Here is a 25,646-nt window from a genome sequence, read left to right on the forward strand (position 1 = left end):
TTGGTGAGCCATCCTAGAAGTACGGAGATAGAGAGCCGTGCATAGTGAGACACTACATAAGTTTAACCGGAAAGTATGGACAGAGTGGCTGACATGTCAAGAGATCAGATCGGTAAACAAACACCAGAACAAAAACACTGCAGAACCTGATAGCAAGCAATAAACATCATCAAATATTCATCAGAAGAGCGTATCTGCAAAATCAATCCTCGTAAGGCCCAAACTTAGAAAGCTTGATTGTTTACCATGTCTCCTACTCGGTACGGTGTTGACCCTTTCCCTCCAGCGATACTGAACCCTAAACCTTTATCGTTGCGGATCAGACAGGTGGCTAGTCGCTGACAGGGTCCGGTGTTAACAACGGGTGATTCCGGATCCAGGAGGAAAGGTAGACCGCTGGATCGCCTCTCTCGGGGAAAGTAATCATCCTCCGGTCGTAGCGGTGTGGTGGTGATGGCGTTCTCCGGTTCCACCATGCGTTCCCGCAGGACGGTCATAACCACAGCTGTCCCAGAGTTACGCAAGGCCTCGACAGCTGTATGATGCTCTGCTCCATGCAGGTCCACTCCGTTTACCTGAGACGAAGAAGGAGAATTTAAAAATTGCTCGGATGACTAATAGAGCAATAAAAATAGCCAGACAAATGAAAATCATGTCCTCCACATTGGTAACAGATGTAGAAAAATAGTCAGGCACATGGAGAGATGTTCACCTCAAGGAGTTTGTCTCCCACTTTGACTCCAGCCCGGGCTGCAGGGCCCTCTTCTGAAACTCTGGAGATGAAGATACCCTGAAAAGAAGGATATGTGCATTATATTAAAACCTAACAACACAACATTTCCTGAAGTACTTCGATAACACAAAAGCCTCTGGAACTGTACCTCATCATCACCCTTGTAAGGTGTAGATCCTTTCCCTCCTGCAATACTGATGCCTAAGCCACCAGTCTGCCTCAGGATGGACAGTGTCAACTACGAATGAAAGAAAAGAGATCAGACAATCCCAGACAGGTGCAGTAAAAACCTACTTTCAAAAGCAGGTCTCAAAGAACAATTGTTATTTTAGCTAGGAGCCGTTTAACTTGAAACAAAAACACGGGTCATGTACAGCAGGTGGCGCAAAAACTGGGGTTAAAAGTTTTCATGCAGTGCATGCTTGTTTAGAGTGGAGATAAAAATGTGAAGACTGAAAATGTTTATTGTCCACCAGCAAACTTCTTTCCTTGATATATTAATAGTGTACTTACATTAGCTTAATGAAAACATTCTACTTCTAGATCATTCAAGAGTAATCTCAAGAGATTTAGACACAAATGAAAGAGATTAAGAAATCAGATTGCTAAAAATTTAAACTGTAAGTCGTACAGTGTGTGATCGAGCTTTAAAAAAATACTAATACTTATATTTATAAGCATAAATTAGGTGAGTAAAAAGGGTTTACTTTCAATGTTTCACATACTTTCAATTATTGATCAGAAATTGCAATGTGCTTATTATGATAATATATAAGACAATATTAATAACACATAGCGACAACAGCGTCAGATGATGAAGTCAAAGTAAAACAGGTAAACAGATTTAACACAATTTTCCCAACCTAACAAGTGAAAAACAAAATCAAGGAGAGAAGCCACTGTTGGGACAGATATCAGGAAGTCTATGCATGTTATATATTTATGTGATATATATTTATGTGATATATATATATATATATATGTCAATATAAAAACCCTCAAAGACTGATTTGAGTTTTGAAGATTAAGGGCAAAAGGTTCATATTTAGAGATGCCAAGGGGTAAATTATAGTGTATATGTGAAACAAACACAATCTACATTATCTCAATTCCTTTTAATGATAATATCAACTTGAAACAGAAAACCAAAATCATCCTAATGAGAATAAACAGTAAAGCAAGTAACATTTAACCAAAAAGAAAACATCTGCATTGACTGATAAAGGCGAGGACACACTTGTCATTAAATAGATCATGCTGTGAGATACCTAAAAAGTGACAAAATGAAAGGTCTTACACAGTAGTGTAGTGATGTGTTGTGGCACTAGATATGGTTGATTCTACCTCAGCAAGCCATGCAAAGTGGGGATGAAGGGAAAGCAGATGGGGAAAGTGAAGAAGAGAGAATAATGTTCTGGGCCGGTAGATTTGAACTGCACTCCCCTCTCGATTATTAAGAAAATTAAGAAACAAACTTGTTATTTTATCTATAGCTACTGGTCAAAAGCTTACGTTTAACTTTTTTCGAACACCCCTCATTTTAGATAAAGCTATAACTAATCCAAAAATGAATGACAGAAATGAATGTGACAGGTTTCTGTTGAAATCAGATGCAAAGCTGATGATATCACTTCAAAATGAAAAACCAGACGTTTCACGTTATATTTTTATCCTGCACTGTGAAAATGAAATGACCACTTGACAGAATATAACCGTTTTATACAGATGCTAAATTTTGGCTGGTAGATTTATGGTTGTGGATACAGACACGGGAATGTGCCATAGTTACGTGTAAAAGTCTACGAGTGTTTTGAAGGGCTTCTGAAAACATCCATTTTGAATAATGGTATATGAGAGCATCAATTATTTATACACAATGCTGACGTGCTAGACTGTTGGTCATTTCAATCAGAAGGGGGCACAGACACCTATGAAATGATGCTGCAAAAAAGCCCATTACAATTAGCTTGTTGGTTTGGGGCACAGAACCTGACACAGGAGCAGATGATGGAAAAGCTAAAAAATACAAAAACAGAGGGCAGGAAACACGGCAATGACACCTAGTTTGGATCAAAATATTTGAAGATTTTATCCCTGAAATTAGATATTATACTTCACTCTAATATATTTAATATAATAAAATGAAATAAATATTTCATGTCCATTTTTTGGTGCCATGTACCAAGCGAGACAAAGTTCACGAGATAAACTCTTTAACACGATCAGGACTGATACCCTGTTGCCGTTTATTTTGCTGTGATGACAAGCTTACTATACATCAACTATGATTTAACAGATGACACATGTCTTCCTCTCCAAACACAGGGTCCATCACAACAGCAGTGGTTTAAAGTAAATGTTAGTTAGCATTTCCCTAGCCATTGGGATTGGATAATTAATAGGACTTTTTGGAGGGCAGTGATTTCCTGACCTGTAGGTGAGTGAATGATCAAAAGAGAGGGAAAGCAAGGAAGAGAGCGGTTCGGATGGAAAGAGAATAGGTACAGACCTCTTCCTCCTCAATTCGAGCAGGCTCAATCAGCAGATTATTGACTTGATCAAATGACACCCCCTGTTAGGACAGGAACCAGCAAGAGGGCATGCAGATTAGTCAGGCCAAAAAAAGCTGTATGACTGGAAATTAAAATACATGAAACAAACATTCACACAGCTGACCGAATGACACACACACAAACCCACATCGAAAGACTCACACCACCAAACACACAACTAGGCAGGGCTGTACTTGAGAGCAGCACACACCCAACAGTAGGAAAGAACAACTCCCATACAACCACATATACAGCAAACACTGACAAACACTGTATTATTGAAAATGTTTTCCGAAAAATCATACATGATTAGTACTGTAAAGATTGTAAAAGGAAACAATAGTTCTGTTCCTCAGGTTGGGTATTTGTTACCAGATAGTTTATTCAATTTAACTGGCATCAATTTTATTGAAATATCTCAAATTGATTGACATTACAATGCTGCATTTGTTTTTGCCAACTTTAAAGGTTGTTCTTTTTGGCCGTTGCATTTAATGACATTGCCATGTTATTAGACTGGAGTAGCTTTACAATGTTCAATTGCCTAAATGTAATTTAAAACAAAAATATACTAACTATATAATTTTCTCCATTATGATTGATTGTGTCTTTGTCTAGCACATTAAAACCACCAAATTACTAAACAAGACATGATACATGCATTGCTCAAAATCTGGAAGAAGCCACCAGAGTTACAGGTTGCCATTATTAAGGGGACAGTTCACCCAAAAATTTAGATTTTGTCATCATTTACTGACACACTGATTGTGGATTACAAACACATCTCATCCCCATATTTACTGGCATAGTAGGGAAATAAATACTATGGAAGTCAATGTGGGATGAAAGCTGTTTGGTTACTAACATTTTTCCAAATACCTTTAGCAGAACAAAGAAATGTATATAGGCTTGGGACAATTCCAGGGGGAGTAAATGATGACAGAAATTTAATTTTGGGGCAAACTATCCTTTTAACCCCAGTAATAATGAACATGTGAAAACTAAAAAATATATATAACAGGAAACAGTTACCGACATCAACAGCGATTGATATTCACACAGGACCAGTCACACGTTGGACTGCTTGGTCAAACCTAAAAACTTGTACATGCAAGCCCTATGCATGCATTCCTCAGTCACTCAACCATCGTCCAGTCATACAGACCACACACAACAAGACACACTTCATTTATAGGGCTCATGCCACTTTTCAATCCTAGGGCTGTCACGATTATTAAATTTGACTGACGGTTAATTGTCTAATAAATCATTGTGATTATGACAATGAATTGTCTGGGCTTTGGCACTTAATTCTCATAATTGTTTTATTTGGCTCTGAAATTACCATATTGTTCTGAATACAAGACTATGTTTTTTTGGAAATATTATATTCCAAAGTCATCGTATATTCAAGGTGGGGGCTTTATGTGTCCGTAATACAACCGCCAAATTCTTTTAAATTGAGTAAATTGATCAGGGGTGAATTAAAACGCCATCAGTCATCGATAACCATGGGTTTTTTTCTTCCGATAAAAGTTTACTTTTGTTAATAAAATGTTGGGATTTTATGGCATATGCTTTAAAGTTTTTTTAAAGTGATTGTGTGTGTTGTGGTGGTACATTTTACCAGAATTACCATACTTTTGTTACAATAAAAACACAAAAACATGCAATATGCAGGCACTACAGCTCCCCCTTGTGTAGAGATGTGCAAAAATTGCGATGATCTGAAACCTTTGCGATGAGGTCAAACAATTGTGATGAGACGATTATTTAATAATCGTGATAGCCCTATTCAAACCTTCATTTTAAAAACCAGCTGATTTTTCTTTATTTTTCTAGTCTATATTTTATTGTAGACACACACTCGAACTCACAGACACACACACACAGTTGTGAAAAGCTTGGCAATAGCAGTGCGCACTGATTCCCCAGGCAGCAGAAACAGCAAATAATGATTATGAGAGGCAAGAGTGGTGCTCGATGGGGAGGAGTCAAGCTGTGGAGGAGGAGCTTACTTGTTGCCAAGGGTGGGGCAAAACAAAGGGAGCAGCTTTATGATTTGGGGTTGTGCCGTTTCAATAAGTTGAAGTGATATGAGATGTCTTATTGGAAGCAATTTTGCTCTGAAGGCATAGGTCACGTAACAGAACTACTGTACAAGCAAAAGTATGCTTGAAAATATTTTATCACACAACAACTGTTTACTCCAATAACCCGGAGACTTAACTGTTTATTCCAATAACCCAGAGACTTAACCGTTAACAAAAATTGACAAATTTGTTTGATCAATTTGATATGTTGGACTAAAAATGTTGTCTTTGCCAAGTAATTGCAAGTTTATAATACCTCAACTGCATAAATTCTCCAGATCTGGATCTCTGAGGCCCGCCTTACCTTCACCGGCTGCAGGGACGAGTTCACATGACACAGCCTGCTGTCTTCTAGCTCAACTGCTTCTTGTCTGTGCTGTAAGGGAGTACTGACTGTAACTCCTCCATCTTCCTCCTCTTCTTCATCCTCCTCACCATCTCTCTCATCCTCAGGAGTGTAAGCAGGAGGTGAGAGGCCGTCCTGGCTGAAACCTTGCAGCAGGGCGGCGACAGCTTCTGGTTTGGGCAGCTTGGTGATCTTGAAGTGCTTTTTGTAGTGTGGTGTGTCTTTACGTATAAGCCGCTGTTTCTCTGCAGGTGGGGGCGTTCTGGAGTCCTCGTCGCTCCGGTCGGCGTATACTTCATTGTCGTCCTCATCATCGCCACCACGGATGATGGGCTCATCGGCAAAGTGCACAGTGGGCTGAGAGGAGAGCAAAAAAGTTATTTAATCGCAATTTAAAACAGGATTGATATTAGCAAGCTATCTACAAGCACCTTTTTAAACAAACTATTTTCCAAAAAAATATATTTATACTGCGTTTGTGCACACACACTTATGTTCAGACTGGTATGGAGCATATCTTTGGTCTGTCATTAGTCTAAAATATGAAAAACAATGGCATGGCTCACCTCAGTATACTCCACCTCCATCTCATCAAGCTCCCCCTCCTCTTGAGCCTGTACATTATTAAGCACCACCCCTGCGCGGTTTACTCCCCGCCTCTCATCCTGAGAAGTTGCTGAGGTGGTGCTACTGGACGCCTGAGAATCGTGACTTTGATTGGAGAGCCCACTTAAACGTTTTTCCTGTGACAGAATCAGAAATAGGCATAGTTAGCCGTCTGTATCAATGTAATATGAAATGCATAAATTAGGGCAGTCACACAAACGGGTTTACGCATGAGATTTATTTTTGTTATTAATTAACGCAGCATCCGTTTATTTGGTCATTCTATGTCTAGTGTTGGATTATATAATCAAGGTCTTATTCGTGTAAAGGGCTTTAAACCATTCAAGCGTGATTTGAAACATTGCTTTGACGCATTCAGTGTAGATCGAGAGCTTCTAACTGTTGGATGCGGCACAACTCGCTATGCGACAGCGGTCCAGTCCAGTGTATACTGTCACAGGCTAAAGGATGTGTCAGTGAATCTCTGTCAGACAGCGCACCAGTATTAAATTCTATTTCGTGCTTGAATGCACAAAAACCCACAAGATTATGCCGGAAAGCCAGTTTTATCTAGCATTTTCGTTACCATAGATTTCAATGTGTTAAATAAAATCCTAAATGAATCCAGAGTTTTGAAAACGGGAAATGGCGTAAGATCAGAGTAGAGCGGCAGCTCTTAAAGGGGGCGCATTCTTAAACCTGCTGCTGTGACTCCTGTCATTAACGGTTATCAAAGAACAAAAGAAAAGGAATTCAATGTGTTTTGTAGCTTTAATGAGAATTCTTCTTTATATTAAATTTAGAAATTAGCATTAAAACCTGTAAACTTAATTCAATTTCTGTTTGTTTCCTACCTGTTAGACATGATAGGTGTCAATTATACTGTACTTCAATGTTGAACGGCTATAATTTATGTTAAAATAAAGAAATAATAATCAATTTAATGGAGACATCTGTTGGAGTACTAATATTAGAATGTTGGCTTTTATTCATAAAACGATGTTGTTGAAGAAATCTGTTGTTTATACATTAATCTGGAGATTAAATGTGAAATTATTAAAATGTAAAAGTATATTTAAAAACATTAATGTTATGTGCGATTAATCGTAATTGATCACAAAAAATTGTGATTGTGCAACCAACGGCTCACTGCCACATCCCCCCCCTCTCGAAGCAATGCGGTGGCTGCACAGAATTTTGATGTCGTCACGTTTTCGTTTCTTTGTCAAGGGAGATTTACTTATTTACGAAAACGTGCTCTGTAGAGCAGTTTATCCATTGAGGGCTACTGTAGAAGGGGACCCACTGTGTATGTAGATAGAAATAGCTCATTCTAAGGTAATAAAAACATAAAGCTTCATTATGTGAGGGCTTATACACCTCTGAAAGACAAAGTTATGTATATGATATTGCATTTCCGTCAACAGATCCTCCATAAAAATTACACACAACACCCTTAAATGGCCACTGATTTATTTACCTCCGATTCTGGGGACTCCTCTCCATCTGGCTTGGCTACATAAGGCTCATTTCTTCTGGCTTCAATGACGTTCTTCATCACCTTTAACTCACTGGGATGTGGTGTGGCTCTCCTATGAAGACCCTGCTGGTTCACAGATACCACAGACTATTATGCCGGCACATATACAAATAACATGACATTTAAACAGTTGAGCATAAACAGCCGGGAAACATTTCTATACTCACCCTCCTCTCTGCTGCCGCCTCTTCATCTTCCTCTTCATTTTTAGCATCATCCCTAAACTGTATGACTGATACTCGGTTCAGATTAGTGTCTGTTGGCCAGGTCTCATCAGCGCTACGGTCAAGCAGATTCTCTGGAATAAAGCGAGAGAAATTAGGTATTTGAAATTCATATAGATATTTAACCTGAAAGATAAATTGCGTGTCAGTCCAAAGGTTTTTCTGTCTAAATGTTTGGTTCTGGCCCAAAAATATTTAAAGGTTGGTGTAGGCGAGACTATTATGTGTGTAAGTAGAATCCTCCATGAACACCCATGTGTTTTACCGAGACTGGATGAGGGTTGCTGGGGTAGTAGGTAACAGGTGAGGACCTTTTCCCCAGTTTGCTCATCATCTTCCGTCTGGAACTTCAGCATGGGCTGAGATTGGTTCTCTGCCAGCCACATGGCTTTCAGGTTCAGGTTGGCCAATGCAAACGGCAAGTTCTGCAGTCTGGAAAAGAGATAGGGAGATGGATTCAAGTAAAGTGCAAGTGCTTAGGTATCAAACAGTGATTACATGGTTACAGGTAGTAGCAAAGTCTCCTTGAACGTTGAGCTCTTGGCAAAAGGATTTCTCACCTGTTGCCTGCCACATCAAGCACGTGTAATTCTGTGGCATTGCCGAGCTCAGAAGGTAGTCTACCCAATCGGTTGTCTCTGAGGGAGAGCACATTCAGGCTGACACATCCTCCCAGCTCTGATGGCACACTGCTTAAACGGTTTCGGTCTACATTCAAGTTTGTCAACTTCTTCAGCTTTCCAAGAGAGCGAGGCAGAGACTGAAAAAGATAGCAAATATTGAATGCTTATTACTAATAGCGTTGGCTTTTATTGATTTGTTCAGTTACAGTAAATTGATTTCAGTACATAATCAATATGTTTAATTTGTGCATCGGAGATCAGATTTTAACTGCCAAGGAGTTGAACCTCTTTGTTTTGACATATGGTGTGTACCTGTAGAAGGTTCTCAGTCAACATGACCTCTGTAAGGTTCTCACACTCGCCGATGGAGTCTGTGAGATTCACCAAGCGGTTCTGGTTCACTTTCAGAATGGACAGCTTCTTAAGGGAGCCTGTTGGGACAGATTCAGAGAAGATTCGGAATTTGTACAAATGAAACCTATAAAACCCTTAAAGACACTCAACAACTCTTGATTTGAGAATGAATTAAATATACAACACTGACAAGTCATGGTCTCGGAGTAAATATATTAACGTTTGCTGACAGTAGGGGGCAGAGTTGTGATTCAAAAATTAACTTGAGGCACTTGCTTCATAGTGGCCTAGTCTAAAACAGCTTGTGCAAAATTGTACACAACTGTAAAAACAACAGAATTACATATTACATTCCCATGTGCTTTGACTCAGGTTTAAAATCGCAAGACTTAAGAAATCAAAAGTACAGATACAGTTTGTAACATTATAAATACAGTTAATTGCACATGTCATGTAATGACACCTTTTGATGTGAACTAACAAGGCAAGAGACTGTATGTTAAAGTCCCCATGCAATCAAAAAGTAAAAGTATAAATGATTCATCCATGAACACCATTTTTTTAATTCATTTGCACTTGTAATCATTAATCAAAAACGTTAAGCTTCTCTCCCCCACTCAACAACAACTCTTCACCACATAATGTCAGCAACAAAAAAGAGGTAGGACTTACTGACAGTCCAATGGCCAGGCATTTTTAACCCTCCTCTCCAGGCCAAACTTAAAACAAACCAATCAAAAAGGGAAGGGCAAAATGATGCCCCACGCTCGTTTTTTTCTAATTCCAGTAGCCGTTTCACTCGGATACACGTCACGATACGGAAAATAATTCAACAGAAACTTCCGTTTCATGGTGACTTTAACATTTTCAATTACATGCAGCCAACATTGAGGTGTTGCCACATGGGTGTTCATTAAGCAATATCACACAAGTGTGGAGTGAAAACACTGAAAACATGCTGGTCCTGTCTAGTTACTCTGTGATGCTGACAGTCAAAATAAGAATGTAAGAAGACTAAAGAACAATGTGCTTATTGTAACCCATCCATTTACGATCTTTTTATTGATACTTATGTGTGTATAAGGGATAAGTCTCACTAATGCTATCCGGCAAGACTTCCAGAAGGTTCTCGGAGAGCAGCAGGTCTGTGAGGGCGATAAGGCCGCTGATCTCTTTGGGAAGCTCTGTTAGACGGTTCTCTGACACGTCCAAGCAAACCAGCTGCCGCAGGTTTCCCAGCTCCTGTTCAGGACAAAGGTCAGGTTTCAGTCAGCCGAAAGTGAATTAAGCCATTCTATATAGCTTGACGGACAAATGCCAAATTCATCTAACTTTTTGTAAAGAGTTTTTGTAAAGTGCAATAACCATACATCAGAAACTGAACTAGATATTAAAAATCAGAAGCAGTCTGTACTCACGGGAGGTAGTGAGGAGAGCTGGTTTCGGTCCAGCCAAAGCTCACGAAGATTGGGCAGTGCCCCAAGTGTGTCAGGCTGAGCAAAATAAATAAAGAGATCAAAAGAGAATAGATGAAAAAAGAGAACAGAGATTGAGATGAGGCACAGAATAAGAATAAGGGCATAAACAGTAATAAATGCTTCATTCATCAGCAGGTGTTTGGAAGATGGAAATGAGATGTGCAGAATGACTGGTGCCAATAAAAATATGTTCGATATTACATCATAACATCAACAATTCATTGGCTAAAATTTTTTATAAGCAATCTCATTTTGGCCTTAAATAACTGCCATACTTAATTCATTCTAATGTGGATCTGAATGGTTAAACAACATTTTTTTATTTCTTGCTTGTTCTTACCAAAACTTCCAGTACATTGCTGCCTAGATCCAGCTGTTCCAGTTTAACCAGTAAGGAAAGAGAGCTAAAGGATGAGAGTCATTTTACAGTTTATATCCATTCACTCTGTAAAGGTATAGTTCTACAGTTTTGTAAAATCTTATATGACATAAAAAAAATCTCAGATAAGCCGAACCCAAAAATGACAATTTCCAAAAGCAGCTCATTCCTCAGGGGAATAGGTTACAAATACTTACGTGGGTAAAGATTTCAGTAGATTTTCCCTCAGCTCTAGAGTCACCAGGTTGGACAAACTGAGAGGAGAAATGATTAGAGAATTAGGCGAGTGTGATTGTCAGATGGTGAGTGTGCCACTTCAAAAGTGTGAGGCTCCTCCATCTGCACAACACAATGATAGCCAAAAAGTGTGTATATACAGTATGTGTCTGTGAGTGTGTCTGAATGCCTATGAGATCTTTTCTTTGTATGACAAATAGGCAATGAGACAAAGGCAGTGAGAATTATATTTATTTATTTTTCAAGCCAAATTTGCACTAAAGGCCATTCAGTGGGAAGTCATTTGAAACAATCTATACTGCAATATTTCTGTTTGGTAACTACCCCAGAACCTTTGTCAAGCTAAACACGGTGGTGATCCCATGGTATATACTATGTAAGTGATATGCATTTGAAGCCTCGCCTAATATAAAATGCATACAATGTACTGACAATTTGTAAATCCATTACAAAATCAATACTGATGTATGTAAGAGTGACATACTCCTAAATCAAATTGTAATATTGGGGAGGATAATGAAATATTTACATGAACTTCAGTTTCTTATCTTAAGCTTTGTTTAATGTTAACTTTGTATTGTATTTGTATTATATCTTCCTTTAAATTGACTAAGTGTCTTTATTTAAACTAATTCAAAACTAAAAACGAAGATTTCAAAAGATGACTTACAGATTTGTGTTGAGCACACATGTATTCACTTACTTTCCAATGTCATTGGGTAGAGACTGCAATGACACGTCATTGAGTGACAGGTGAGCCAGTCCTCTGAGCTGTGAGAAACCATCAGGCAACCTGGGTCAGAGAGAAAGGAAATAAAATGAAACAATGAAGGGGTTTAGTCTGTGAAAGCGGTTACCGCTAGCAACTGCACCCATCTTCCTGCTCTAATGTAAATAAAGAGAGAGAAAAACACAAGTGATTAATGAAGTTTACGTCCTCTTTTGGCTGTGTGCACTGACTGAGAATACAAATATTCTCACCTGTTACAAATTTAAAACATGCCACATTTCTAATGCACGACATGCTATATCCACGTTTATGATCAGGGTGCGAGAAAACATCCTACCAGAGCTGTGAACATGACAGAGGAGAAGATTAATCTTTGTAATCGCTGCTTACATAAAGTTCGCCGGAAAACAATAAATGATGTTCTTTAGCATTGTGAGACTGTCAGCTGCCTCCCGATAAGTAAAATGGAGAAGTACTTTAAACTATACGTTTAAAAATACATGGACAACTTGGATGCTATTGCTATTAGCATCTAGCACGTACATCTGTCATACAGCTCTGTTATGCAGGTTCGCTGTAAAGAAACAGACATCGCTTCGCTTTTAAAATGTATAAATGTTGTTTAAATACTGAATCAGTTTTTAATTGTTTGTGTTACATAATAACATTCAGTTGATGGCAGTAACTAAAATGTTTAATAAATGTTAACGTTTTCGCTTACCTCCCATTGTTATGTTACGAGTGTGATTTTCAAATCATTAATATTAGGCTATATGTATTTTCTCAGCTGACAGTTAGAGTCCGATATCAGAGGAGATCAGCGAGAGGACGACATGATTCAGAATTATGATGAAGTCAGAGAAGCCACAAAGTTTAGGAGCAGGACACACCAAAGGATAGCTGTGACCTTAAGCTTCAATTTATTGTTTACATTTTGTGTAGTTTTCCAACAATCACAGACAAAGTCGTGCTGTTAACCACAAGAAATATGAGAAATGGTTAAGAGGAATAACATAAGAACAGGGACATCTTTTGAAATCGTAGTGAACATTTTTACTACGTAGGCCTATTGTGAGAACTTCATATAGACCATTAATTTTAAATATTAAAATATTTTACTTTACAATCTTCCAATATAAAACCTTATTTAAATCAAAGCATTTGTTCGGTGCATTCAAAAGTTTTTGTAACATATTTTACCTGACGGTTTCTCTGTATGAGTTATTATATATAAGCTTACATTAATTGATCACTTTTGACAATAGAATATCTTTATTGTCATCCATGCTCAGAACATGATTAAATCTCTGAAGCTTCATAAAACGGGACACAGCCATGCCTGAATGAACCATAGTCACGTATGTATTTAAACGCTGCAGGTCATGACTAAACTAAAGTTTTGTATTATAGCACAAATTACATTTTTAAAATACAGTATTTTAACAATACGATGTATTTGACTTATCTATATTACATGTTAATTCCCCCAAAAAACAGTTTTACCGGAAATTCATAGGCAGCACTCATCTATGGCTTATTTTTCATTGCTTCTTCCTTTTCACTATTTCGGTCCTTTCTTTACCAAGAAAGTGACATTTGGAATGAGCCAGAGCTCTAGGGGAATTTAGAGCTCCTCCAAACCACTAACCTGGACAAGGGGTTTCCGCTGAAGTCTGCAATCTCCAAGGCCTGACAGAATTTAATGTTCTCAGGGATCTCTGAAATATCTGAGATGGAGAGAAAGAGAGGGGCAGAGTCAGCAAAATATATTTGTAGAGTGTCATGACAAACGGAGCATTTTTTCAGTGTTTTTAATAATGGTAACCAGATGGTCTGGAAGAACAGGAGGAGACCTGACTGTTAAGGCCAGTCTGTGTGTGTTTGTGTGTCTTTGTGTTGTACAGGATATGAGCCGTATGCCTAGGACACAGCGCAAGGCACATAATTTGCAGAGTTGGGAAATATAACACTGCATAGTCTAAATACAGACCAACATCTTCAACATTCACACATTCATTCCGGAGACGTCTCAAAGTAAAAGGAAATGTTAAGCTGTGCAATTTGGTTACAATTCAATCACATGTGTCAAAACTGATGACTATGTTTTGTGATAGATGAGGGTGGAAAGTACCTTGAAACCCTTGGTTTGGTTTCTACATTGACGAACACAATAGACCCATTTCACAGCGTTACGTGTACAAACCGGAAGTAGGGTGAACGCTTGTCCGGTCAATGCTCTAGCTATGCATTCACATAACAGAGTTAGGCATTTAGTCAGACCGTGATAATAAATAAATCGCTCAAAAAACAAAAGTTTGTTTTTCCTATTTTTAAACCATGACCAAATCGGACAACAAATTGTGTTCCCCCTACCATTACCTTGGTGGGCTCCCCGCCCCCCGAACAGCACCCCGCCTTCCTTGAAGGTCAAGTTAATTTTATTTCCTATATAGCACCAGATCACAAGAGAAGTAATTTAAGGTAACCTTTCTTATAGAACAAATCTTTACCTGGTTAACAAACTAAATAGCATTGTGGTATTTATCTCATTTACACGGCATGTCGTCATTTCTGGTACAATTCTCAGCTCTCTGCATCGAATTCCGCCCAATGTGCAGCACACTCCCACCAGCGTACAGAAATGTGTGTGGCAAAATATGTTATGTCTACTGCCTGAAAAGCAAGCAGATGCAAATATTTGCATTTTTAAACGCCCCAAGGTTGGTAACAATGGCCACTTTCCGAGTCTACGTACAGCGCATCTACATAACTGAGATGTACACATCACGACCACTCATTTATGTTGATCATGGTTTTCCGCTATATCTTCTAATATCTTTATGGATATTAGAGCGCCAAATGTGCTTAATTTTGTAAACGGTAATCCATAATAGCCTAATAACGTCTTTTTAGTGCTCAGTCAGTCTACTTTTTGCTATCTAGGTTTGTGACAGATTATAAAACTTAGTCTTGCATCTACATTTAGGATTAACAATATTAATAATATCAATAGCATTAATAATCAGCATGTAAGGAGCATTTAATAATAAATCATCTTTTAATCAGAGATTATTTAGAATCAGTTCTAGTATGAATGGCATTTAGGCTACTTGTTAGTAACTTTGTAAGTACTTCTGCTCATGATAAATTCATTTCAGTTGTTACATTTTGTTCAGTAGTTTTTTAAATATTAAAATAGGCCACTAGGACTTCCCTTTAGCACCAGAGCCTACAACACATTTTCTCAGTTACCAGGCCTTTCTATGTTTCATACATACTGTGGGTATCAGAATATAAAATAAAAGGCCTGATAAAACATTAGATATTAACTTATTATATAAAATTTTATTGGGCTCAATTAATTAAATATAATACATTTAAAAAGTAGTGTCCCGACCTCTGCCACAAACATAGAGACCCCCCCAAGCTGTAAACATAGGGGACACACTAGCTACTGTTGCTTTTGGTAAATAAAATGAATGCCTTTGAGAAAACACAGTTGCGTGTAAGAGAAAGTGTGTGTTAATATGAGCAGTTTAAAACAGCATTTACGTATTTTTGAGATAAAGCTCGAGTACCATTTCTAGAGATGTCCAGCTCCACCAGCTGAGTAAAGTTGGCCACGTCAGGCGGCAGTTTCTGAATCTCGTTGTCGCTCAGGCCCAACTTGCGCAGATTGGACAGTCTGAAGAAAGGCTGCAGAGAAAAAAAAAACACCTTAAGAAACAAAACCACATAATACACATCTCTTGAAAACAGTAGTAGACCACCTCATTGGCATAAAAATAATCCACTGCATGAACATCTCTCTAGTACCCAGAGCTCATATACAACAAGTAGCAAGGTGAAAATACTTCATCTACACACACACCTCTAAATACTAAACAAGAGACAATAATCTAGTGGGCTTCAGAGGGCAGGCATGTGTGTGTCTGGACACCATACTCTACCATCAAGAGTTTGTCTGTTAGCAAGACACATTCAGTACATTCCTGCAGCCGCTGCCCATCATGCATCTCTTCTCGCTCTCTCTCTCTCTCTCTGCTGTTGGCAGCAGAACAGTACTAACAGAGGGCTTACTATGTACTGCCAAAAACAAGACTGATACAAGACTGTGTGTGTGTTGTGGGGGCATGATTCGTTGGTGAAAGTCCAAAACAGTGTAGATGTCCCCTAAAGGATTGACAGCCACATTTTATAAGAAAAAAGAATACACAGACATGGGATGGTGAACTAGTCAACGTTCTATAAGCATATGAAATAAACAGCTCTGTACACTCACTAACAATGACATTTCCTGTGCAGCTAAAATTTGACGGTAGTTTTGTTTGCCTAAGCTAAATAAACAGCTCATTTGTCATCAGCGAGGAAACACAACATTCTATTGGCCATCTCCGAGGTTTACCGTGACATCACAGAGGGCAGCTGTAGACTCTGGTATCACCATTAAAGTGACAGGTGATGCATATTAAATGACCAAGCAATTGAAGCCGTGACCAAATCACACAAACTAATAAACTCATTGGTGCAGCTGTTGCATAGACTTAGGGCCGTTTACACGGGACCGTTTTCAAAGGAAAGTGCAAAACAATTTATGCGATTTGGCTTTCCGTTTACATGGAAACAGCGTTTTAGGGGACTGATAACCCAAACTTTTGAAAACGGGTTTCAAAGTGCACGTTTTTGAAAACCACAGCATTCTCATTTCAGTGTAAACCCTGAAGTACACAAGAATGAGAAAACAACATTGTGCACATGCGTATTAGGTGTGGGGGTGTGGCATGCGCGTGTACACCAACGAAGAAGAAAAATACAACAATGGAGGATTACATGGGGTTTTTTGTGCTGCGCAATAATTTGTTAACGCTTCTCCAGCAAAGTGTAGATTTACTACATCAGTGCTATAACCACCAGTGGAGACTAATTTTTTATCTATAGCAAAATCTTAACACTCATTCACAGCGACGAAGGGTTTTTAAATGGCGCTTTTGGATCAGTCCTGGGAGGACGAGTAGATATAGGGACAACTTTGTCGATGGCGTTGTTGATGAGCTTCAATGGAAGGAAAACTTTTGAATGTCCAAACTTTTCGCCATCTTGTTTGTTTGTCTGTATACAGTATATGCGCACGCTTCTCTTCACTGTGAATTAGGAGAAATGAAGCGCTCTGTATTGTATGGTCTCTTGCCAATAAACCGTCAATCAATCGTCAGGGACTCTGGTATTTTTTCTTTACAACGTGATGTCGCCAACTACTGCCGTGGCATTTATTCATTTTTGTGGATCTGCGTAAACGTGGATTGTTTTGATAACGTTGTCGTGTGTGTACGTGAAACTTTTCAAAACGCAAAAAAAGAAAAACTTTTCACTTTTTCTTCGCGTAAACATGGCCTTAAGTAACGGAAACCAACTCATGCCAACATGCTTGAACTATGCACCTACCACAGACATTAAATTGACACGTGCACGCAAGGAAACAAGATGTTAAAGCAAAGGCCCTCACACAAAGGCAATCGATCACATACCAACACTTACTTCCTTCAATTATTTATCAAAATGCAGAGCGAAGCACAGAGCATCCAAGACGGGTGCATGACTGTTGACTGTTAGTCAGGCCGTCATGAGTGAGAGCCATGAGGTCTATTAAGGGAGGAAGCTTTCTAGTGAAGGGTTCATTATAAACATACACAAAGCTGCCCATTCATTACTGCGGCCAGATGCCAGGCAAACCCGAGACCATGTAGTTACCCATCTACAGCACTCACACAGACTTGAGACACTAGTGTCCCCTCTGCGAACCATCTCTGCTTATCGGTGGTCAGTCGTGCTTTACATCCTTCTGTCTCTGTGAACAGACGACAGGTGATTAAATGTAACATTTTGCATCTACTCTAGTCTAGACTCTACATTACACAAAGGATGAGAGTCTGTAAAGAAACTTTCCTGCAGCTTGCTACTCTTTTGCGTTAGGGCGAGAAGTTAGAGGTCTGCATTCCCGCGGCTCTCACGCAGGAACCGTGTGACCCGACCAAATTTCTTGCGACGCGGGATACAAATCTAAAAACATCCTGTTCCATCCCACTACCGGCCTCCAGCAGCTCGTGTTTTTACGGAAATAATCGTACATCTGTATCTCTCCTTTATAAATTTGATCAAACTTACCTCTTTGAAGATAAAACATATGCAATACTACTGTATAGGTACTGGCAGAAACTGCGTGTGTTACCCGATCTTTAAGGTCTAGTGTATGAAATTAAGCAGCATCTAGAGGTTGGGTTTGCGGATTGCAAGCACTAAGGTGGCTGATACAGCTCCAAGATGTCGTCGTGTTTTCGGATTACATCAGAAGACACACTGTTAAAGTCACAGTCTGTACTGTGCTGGTCAATCTGTAAAAAAACATTAACTAACTTACATGAATATGAAAGCAGGGCAGCCATGTAGTGACAGAAAACAGAGATTGTTTGAGTACTAAGAAAAGGGAAAGAGCAGAGAAAGAATGAATGAACAGAAGGAAGAATTTGTCGGCTCAAGGGTTCAGATCAACACAGAGGCTGCTGTGTCTCATTCAAGTGACTAAATTTATCTCGTGGTTTTCTCCAATCAAACCATTACAGCCAATGCTTGACACATGCTCCTCTCTGTCCTTAACTTTATCAACATCTTTTCATCCTGGAAACCGATTGCAGAGAACACGCAAGACAATGTTTAAAGAGCTAGGAGGCCATTTCCGTTCCTTCTCCCGTGTCCAACTTTCTATATCTTTTTAACTTCTTCAGTTAATGCTTAACGTATCCCGAAACATAGTCATGCTCTTTGCACATTTAATGTTTTGTTTGTCTCACCCTAAGATCACCCCAATCAGATGTGCATCCTAAATCAATCACCATGGGTCAGTCTTAATGGCTCGTGTAACATTAAAATGGATGAAGTTTCACTAAACAGCAAGATTGCACTTTCACAGCCTCCCATCTACTCTCCGTACAAAAGGATGGGACACGGGGGGCAGGGGTGGGGATAAACAAAGCTGCGAGATGGATCAACTTTACAGCTCAGAAGAGAAAGAAAGACAGTCGGATCACTTAAGTAAGAAAAGCCAGAGTTGGGGGCAGGGCTGAACAAGTATTTTGCTAGGGGAAAACTGCATTAGAACAGGTAAGTGCCATTAGTTTCTATAAAGTTCAAATTAGTTCAAACTGTTTGTTTTCATAAAAGTATAAAAAAATGTTTTCATACATTCAACTGCCTTTAAGCCACTTTTTAAATAATAAAAATGTATAATAAATCCATGTAGGTTTAACGCTGTAACAATGCAAACGTACTCTGTCTAGTTCACCATGTAACAGGAAGCAAAAACATTATAAAAGCAATTCTAAAACCCAAACTAGTTTAAAGGAGAAATCCCCCTATGAGGATTACACTGAGGGTCCGTCATCTAAAAGAACCCGAATGGCCTTTCGTTCCTCCTTTTCGCTCTTCTTTTCTATTAGCAGTGGAACAAAGCCTGTGAAGTTGCGCACAGTGCTGACAATCAAACCTAAACCCACTTGGCTCCACCCACCAACGGCACCAGCAGAGTGGAGGACTTTCCTATTGTTTTTAAGCAAAAGAGACAGGCAGGCCCAAAAGAAGTACAGAAGATAAAAGAGACGACGAAAATGTGGGAAACAAAGCAAAGACATGACAAATGAGGTCAGGAAGAAGGACGGAGAGCAGAAACTGAGAAGAGAGTAAGAATGATCGTGGTGAATTATTTATGATTGAAAATGTTGGCTGAGGATGGAAAGAAGTGGAGGTGAATGTTAAATATCAATTATGGATATAAATAAATCATTATAACTACAAAAACCAAATCCTCCACATGGGTGTTTGGGGATTCATATTTTTAAAATAATTTATCACATGGTTGTTGTTCTCATGCCATGAATTTGTTTATGGACTGTTTACATTACAATGATAAAGGATAATTCTGCAGAAGTGTCTGAATAAGTGTTTTGAGGCGAACAGGGTTGTCTAGCAGAAGAACTTTACCACAGGTGGCCAGAGAAAGGACTGCAGAAGTATCTGAATAAGAAAAATACTGCATTTCTGTCATGCATCCATTTTTCATTAAAAAAACATTATCTCGTCTGTGCTTTGAATTAACCAATGCATTATGTTAGCATATATGTAAAGAGCCAGATACTTAATGGGTAGCCATTGAAGGGTTGATGACATTGGGGTTATGTGATCGTATTTTCTGGACCTGGTAACCACTAAGTAGTGCATTACAGCAGTTAAGTCTTGATGTCACAAATGCACAAATAAGCTTCTCTGCATCGGCAACACATAGAACATTTCATAATTTGGCAACATTTCTAAGGTGGAAAAAGGCTGTTTATATTACATTTGAGATGTGGTTTCGAAATAACACGTTGCTGTCTAATATAACGCCTGGGTCTTTAAGTGTATTTGTTGGAGTAACAGTGCAGCCTACGTGTCTTTGGTCCGATAAGTAATATTTCTGTTTTATTAGAATTTAAAAGAAGGAAATGACAAGTCGTACAATGTTTTATATCTTTGATGCACTCTGCCAATTTGGATAGCTGGAAGGAATCATCTAGTTTTGATGAGATATAGTGTATAGACTATAATCTGCATAACAGTGGAAGCTTATTCCATGTTTTCTAATAATGTTTCCAAGGGGTAGCATGTATATGGAGAATAGCAAGGGTCCTAAAACCCATCCCTGAGGTAATCCATAATTTACTTGCAAAAGTCTGAAAGCTAAGATAATACAAATCCAACACATTTTATACAATGATTAAACAGATCGCGAATGATATGTGATCAGCTTGGATTACAATAAAACAGTTGCGCACGTTTAAAATCAATGAAGCGCATGCTGCGTGCCGTGGGGCTCGTTCTTTACACAGAAACACATTTGACAAGAAAGACAAGCGAGACACAGCAGTGAAAATGCTAAAACCTTATAGCATCTGCTATTATAATCTCTGGACATGCAGTCTGTTAAGCTTTTTACTTTGACTGCTGGTGTAGGCATATAATTATACTTATTCATTACACATAATGTCTGTTTTTAAAATAATGCACATATAATGTAGCCAAGAAGGCTCACTGTAAATGGACTTAATCTATTGATTTTTTTTAACGCATTTTCTGCCCTCATTTAATACAACTACGGCGCGCGTCCTTTAGTTGTAACTGGAGGGTAAATAAGGTAAACAGTAAACTCAATAACATATTTCTAGCAATGCAAGTTTCTAGCAATGATAGTGTCCATGCTCATATCACATTCCCTTTAAACTTTGTGTATTTTTTTATTACTTAAAAAAAAGCTATACAACACAGATGGATGATATTAAAAAACAAAATGTTCAATTAAAAAATATTCATAAAGTATTGATTTAGACACCGTTTAGGCATCGGTATAGTTTTAAAAGTATCGATTTGGCAGGGGTATCTGAAAAACCCCAAATGATACCCAACCCTGTGCAACAGTGAAAAATAAAAATAATAGCTAAATTAATAGAAGAAATGTTCGGCCAAGTGTTTAATTTTTATTCGGTTTCAACCAAAAAAAAAATCACGAGTTCACCTCATCAAAGAACAGTCAGCCTTTGTGGAGGAGATATGTGGAGGAGTCTATAATAATCCAACTGTTTTCGTAATTTTGGTTTATAATGCTGAATGAATGAATTACATTTTGTAATTACCTGTTTTATTGTAGGTGTACAGAGTACATTATATTCTTTCAACGGAAAGATATAATTTTATTTTAATTTGTTTTGCTCAATTTTATTTTAAGTTTTAATGTATTACATTGAAAAGCCAGATAAAATAATATAAAAAAGAAAAATTTGACCATTCAGTTTATGCAATACAATTGGCTAAACAAATTGAAAAATGCAAAAAAAAACCATGTTCAGTATTCGGCCTTCGACCAAGTGTTTTTTTTCTCTTACACACATGGAACTTCTTTCAGCAAGTTGTCTTTGTCTCCCTCACTAATGCGCAGAGGGGTGCAATGTTTTAGAGCAACATATTCATATCGTGGCCGTGCTGCAGATTTCATCAGTTAGTGTATTTCTATCTGAAACTTTCAAAAAGTCTGCAAGTGTATGACCAGCTATCTGTCTGACTTTGACACGAGAGTCTGACACCCTAACAAGTGTACTAAACACCATGACATCCCACATTTATCACTAGATTTACATTACAGATGTTCTGAAAACGAAGACTCAATGTTTTGCTTCAAACTCAGACTTCACATTTTTACTCAATCTGTGAACCTCCTTATTGAGACGTGCCCCAGGAAACAAGTGTAAGACCACAACGCAACAAACGGATTACATAACGGATCATATCATAAATTAATTATACTATCAGGACAAATTTTATAGCACTTGAAAACTGAACACTCAATAAAAACTGTGTCTATGTTGTTTATGTCACAAGGCTGCGGCAACATGATGTAGAACATACAGAACTGGTGTGTAAACATGGCTGTAAACCGTTATTTTCCCCAGAGACTGTATATGTACATGTCAGATGCCCACAGAAACTGTGAGAAGGATAGAACAAGCCCGTAAGGCTAGTCCTGAAACGGCTAACTGCTAAATGATCATGGGAAAGCAATCATTTACTTAGGGAGGTGAAGGATTGTGTACTATTTGCGGAGAGAGAGAGAGAGAGAGAGAGAGAGAGAGAGAGAGAGAGAGTGAGAGAGAGAGACTAAGTACAATAAGTGCTGTCATTGGTAAAAAGCATGCTTGAAACAAAACAGTGTACCCTGCATAAACCAAGATCACGCCGAATTGACACGTTCACATTTGGTACTACAATATTATGACCATTTAAGCAAGAATGTAGACATTCTCATGTTATTGTCATATGCTGTGAGGACTCCCATGTCCCCACCAACCTGAAGCAATGAGGACAGAAGGTTGTGACAGAAGCAGAGCTCTGGTTTCATCCATGCAGGCCTCTGTGATTGAGAGCAACAATGACTCAATGACTCGCTGAGTTTTGCATTCCAAACCAAAGTCAAATCAGATGAGGTCAATGCACACAGACCGAACTCTATAACAATGAAGTCATTATTTAAAAGTGTAAAAAAAGTGTATAATAGGTTGAAATTGCTTGGGAAACTGTTTGGGGGAGCTTCTTCATTGTTTTTTCATTCTTCCATGTGCTAAATTCTGAATTCACATACAGCGAAGCTGTAAAGGTAAGTTATGCTGTCTCCACAGCGTTCATATACATTGTTGTACGTCTGCACTATATATACAGACTGGCATTGTAACAGCAATGCTTGTTTTTATTCAACCACTGAGAATTAGAACACAACATACAGCAAGTAGGAAAGCCTTTTATCCATTCCAAAACACATGATTAGATTTAGCAAAAAACATCTACTGAATACTGTCTGCTGCAGTCCACACGGCATCCAGAAAGCCGATTAGCACAAAGCTTCATTGTGAAAGTGAGTTTTGTAGGCCTTGCTAACAATCTGGTAGTCTGCGGGAAGCATTTAGCATCCCAGCCAAAATGTAAAGAAGGTCAAGGTCGAAAAAAGAAGGCTGATGCTGACAGGTAAAACTATTGTCCAACAGCCTGCACCCACACACATGCATGCCAGTAAAAATGACTTTGTTCAGATAAACTACAAAAGGCATGCAGAAGTCTGACTCTGAACTAGGGATGCTCCGATCCACCTTTTTTGCTTCTGATACCGATTCCGATACCCGAGATTCAGTATTGGCCGATACCGAGTACCGATCCGATACTAAGGTAAAAAATGTAAAGTGCACAATTACTTAATAAACTGTGTGCATTGCAGTACAAGACATCAGGCTCGACTTAAGATAAATTTCCTGACCCCGTAAAACAAAATAACAAACTAATGATTCAAAAATTTAGTAAATAGTTTATTAAACCAGCACCGGTGCAAAACAAATGAAAAATAAAACAAAACTTTTCACTATCTTTGGACAAAAGACATTCAAAATTAAGGTGCAAATTAAGCAGCTGAATAAAACAACAGCTTCACTAGCTTGATAAACGGGTATAAATAAATGGAAACAAAATCTCTTAATAATTTTTAAGAAAGTGCAAAAATAATTTAAAAATCAATTCGCAATAAAGCAGCTGAAATTGAGCAAAAAAGTAATAGCTTTACTGCTTTAGATATATTTAAAATAACATGAATCAGATCTTTTTAATGCTTTAGTCACTAAAGCAAAGTCCACTTAACTAAACTAAAGTTTAGAGAAAATGAAATTTAACATCCAACACAGAAACAGATGAATAAAACACTAGCTTCCCTAGCTTAGTAAAACTGCACATGTTTGTTGCATTTAACGTGGCATTTTGTGGCACAAAATTCTCATCCAACCAGTGTGCGGTTAAACTTAAAAGCGACACGTCGCAGCTCCAGATATCTGTTGTAAAACTCACCGCATTGACATCTTTAATTTTTTCGGATATGTGTTTGCAGACTTTTCGGTACAGTTCAAGGTAGAGATAAATATCAGATAAATATTTACGCTTCGGCGTGTCGTACTGCGGCTCCAGGTGGTTTATAAGGAGTCTGAAGCCATTATTCGCAACGACGGACAGCGGTTGCCCATCCATAACAATTAAAGCGGTGGAACTTATTGGCGTAGCTGTTGTAAAATAACTCCAAATGACAGATATTTTGGCTCGCTCCATGCTGTTCGCTGCTATATGTTCACTTGTTCACGTGCACTACGTACAGAGCACGTTGCTAGCGTATGATGTCGCACGTTGCTAGCGTATGCTGGCACGTTGCTAGCGTATGATGTCGCACGTTGCACAATGCACAGCCGCCCACGAGAGAGTTTAAGTGCCGGTGTCTCCATGAACTTTTACATCGTCTAGCACAAATTTTATGTCAGATCGGGTATCGGTGACAAATTGCACCGATACCCGATCTAGAATTTTATTACGTATCGACGCCGATACCCGATACGAATATCGGATCGGAGCATCCCTACTCTGAACTGTAGCGCAGCCATGCACACATGTCCAAGACACCGGACCCGGGTTGTGTACCGATGCAATGAAGATACAAAATCTGATCAACCGTTAGAGAATTGCACAAGTTTGTTCAGATTGTGTTAACGCTTACACTGTATCAAAATACTTAATTTCACGTCTTCAGGAAAGTCATTTTTCAAGGTCTGTTGTGATGCAAGACGCACACTGCAATTTTGAGTGATTTCTAGGGCAGGACTTGAACACAGCCGAAATGATGAATTCCAGAAATTCCCTACACATTCCTGGTACACTTACAAGGAGTTAAAACTGCTCTAGCTGGATGTATTCCAATCATAGAGCACCCACACTAAAGACACATACAGAGAGCTTGATTATGATGGTTTATACAACCATGACAAACTGAAAGCACTGTTTTACCCATCCATCCATCCATCCATCCATCAATCCATCCAGATCATTAAAGGGGTCATATTGGATATTGGCTAAAATGAACATTATTGGGTGCATTTTGTGTAATGCAGTGCATTTACGCGGTTTACAGTAAAAAAACACATTAGTGTTCACACAACTTGTAATACACCAAAGATTAGGGCTGCACGATTTGAGGAAAATGTCACATTGCGATTATTGAGGTAAAGATTGGGATGTGGGATTGCGATTACGATAAACTGGATATAATGAGTCAACTTGGTTGATATCAAGGAAAATGCACACCCAGTTAACTTAAA

At 38.6% G+C, this 25,646-nt stretch overlaps 1 protein-coding gene across 17 annotated transcripts in view; it reads right to left on the bottom strand.

Annotated features, from left to right (window-relative positions):
* The window catches only part of scrib (scribble planar cell polarity protein), a 67,133-nt gene that overhangs the window by 24,721 nt on the left and 16,766 nt on the right, over window positions 1–25,646 (bottom strand). For 14 of the 17 annotated variants that reach the window (XM_079468434.1, XM_079468430.1, XM_079468436.1 and 11 more), the window contains exons 2-18: window positions 15,474–15,591; window positions 13,544–13,622; window positions 11,869–11,958; window positions 11,126–11,182; window positions 10,890–10,953; window positions 10,490–10,564; window positions 10,169–10,313; window positions 9,030–9,148; window positions 8,655–8,854; window positions 8,360–8,526; window positions 8,038–8,168; window positions 7,811–7,936; window positions 6,291–6,467; window positions 5,683–6,081; window positions 882–971; window positions 713–790; window positions 246–575 (exon numbers count right to left, since the gene is read on the bottom strand). In XM_079468434.1, the coding sequence (XP_079324560.1) occupies window positions 246–575; window positions 713–790; window positions 882–971; window positions 5,683–6,081; window positions 6,291–6,467; window positions 7,811–7,936; window positions 8,038–8,168; window positions 8,360–8,526; window positions 8,655–8,854; window positions 9,030–9,148; window positions 10,169–10,313; window positions 10,490–10,564; window positions 10,890–10,953; window positions 11,126–11,182; window positions 11,869–11,958; window positions 13,544–13,622; window positions 15,474–15,591 (2,445 nt within the window). The remainder of the gene's footprint in view (window positions 1–245; window positions 576–712; window positions 791–881; window positions 972–5,682; window positions 6,082–6,290; window positions 6,468–7,810; window positions 7,937–8,037; window positions 8,169–8,359; window positions 8,527–8,654; window positions 8,855–9,029; window positions 9,149–10,168; window positions 10,314–10,489; window positions 10,565–10,889; window positions 10,954–11,125; window positions 11,183–11,868; window positions 11,959–13,543; window positions 13,623–15,473; window positions 15,592–25,646) is intronic. The other 3 variants (XM_079468433.1, XM_079468442.1, XM_079468437.1) reach the window with 1 other exon arrangement.

Source organism: Barbatula barbatula (genome assembly GCF_947034865.1).
Source record: "Barbatula barbatula genome assembly, chromosome: 1".
NCBI classification, from domain to species: Eukaryota; Metazoa; Chordata; class Actinopteri; order Cypriniformes; family Nemacheilidae; genus Barbatula; species Barbatula barbatula.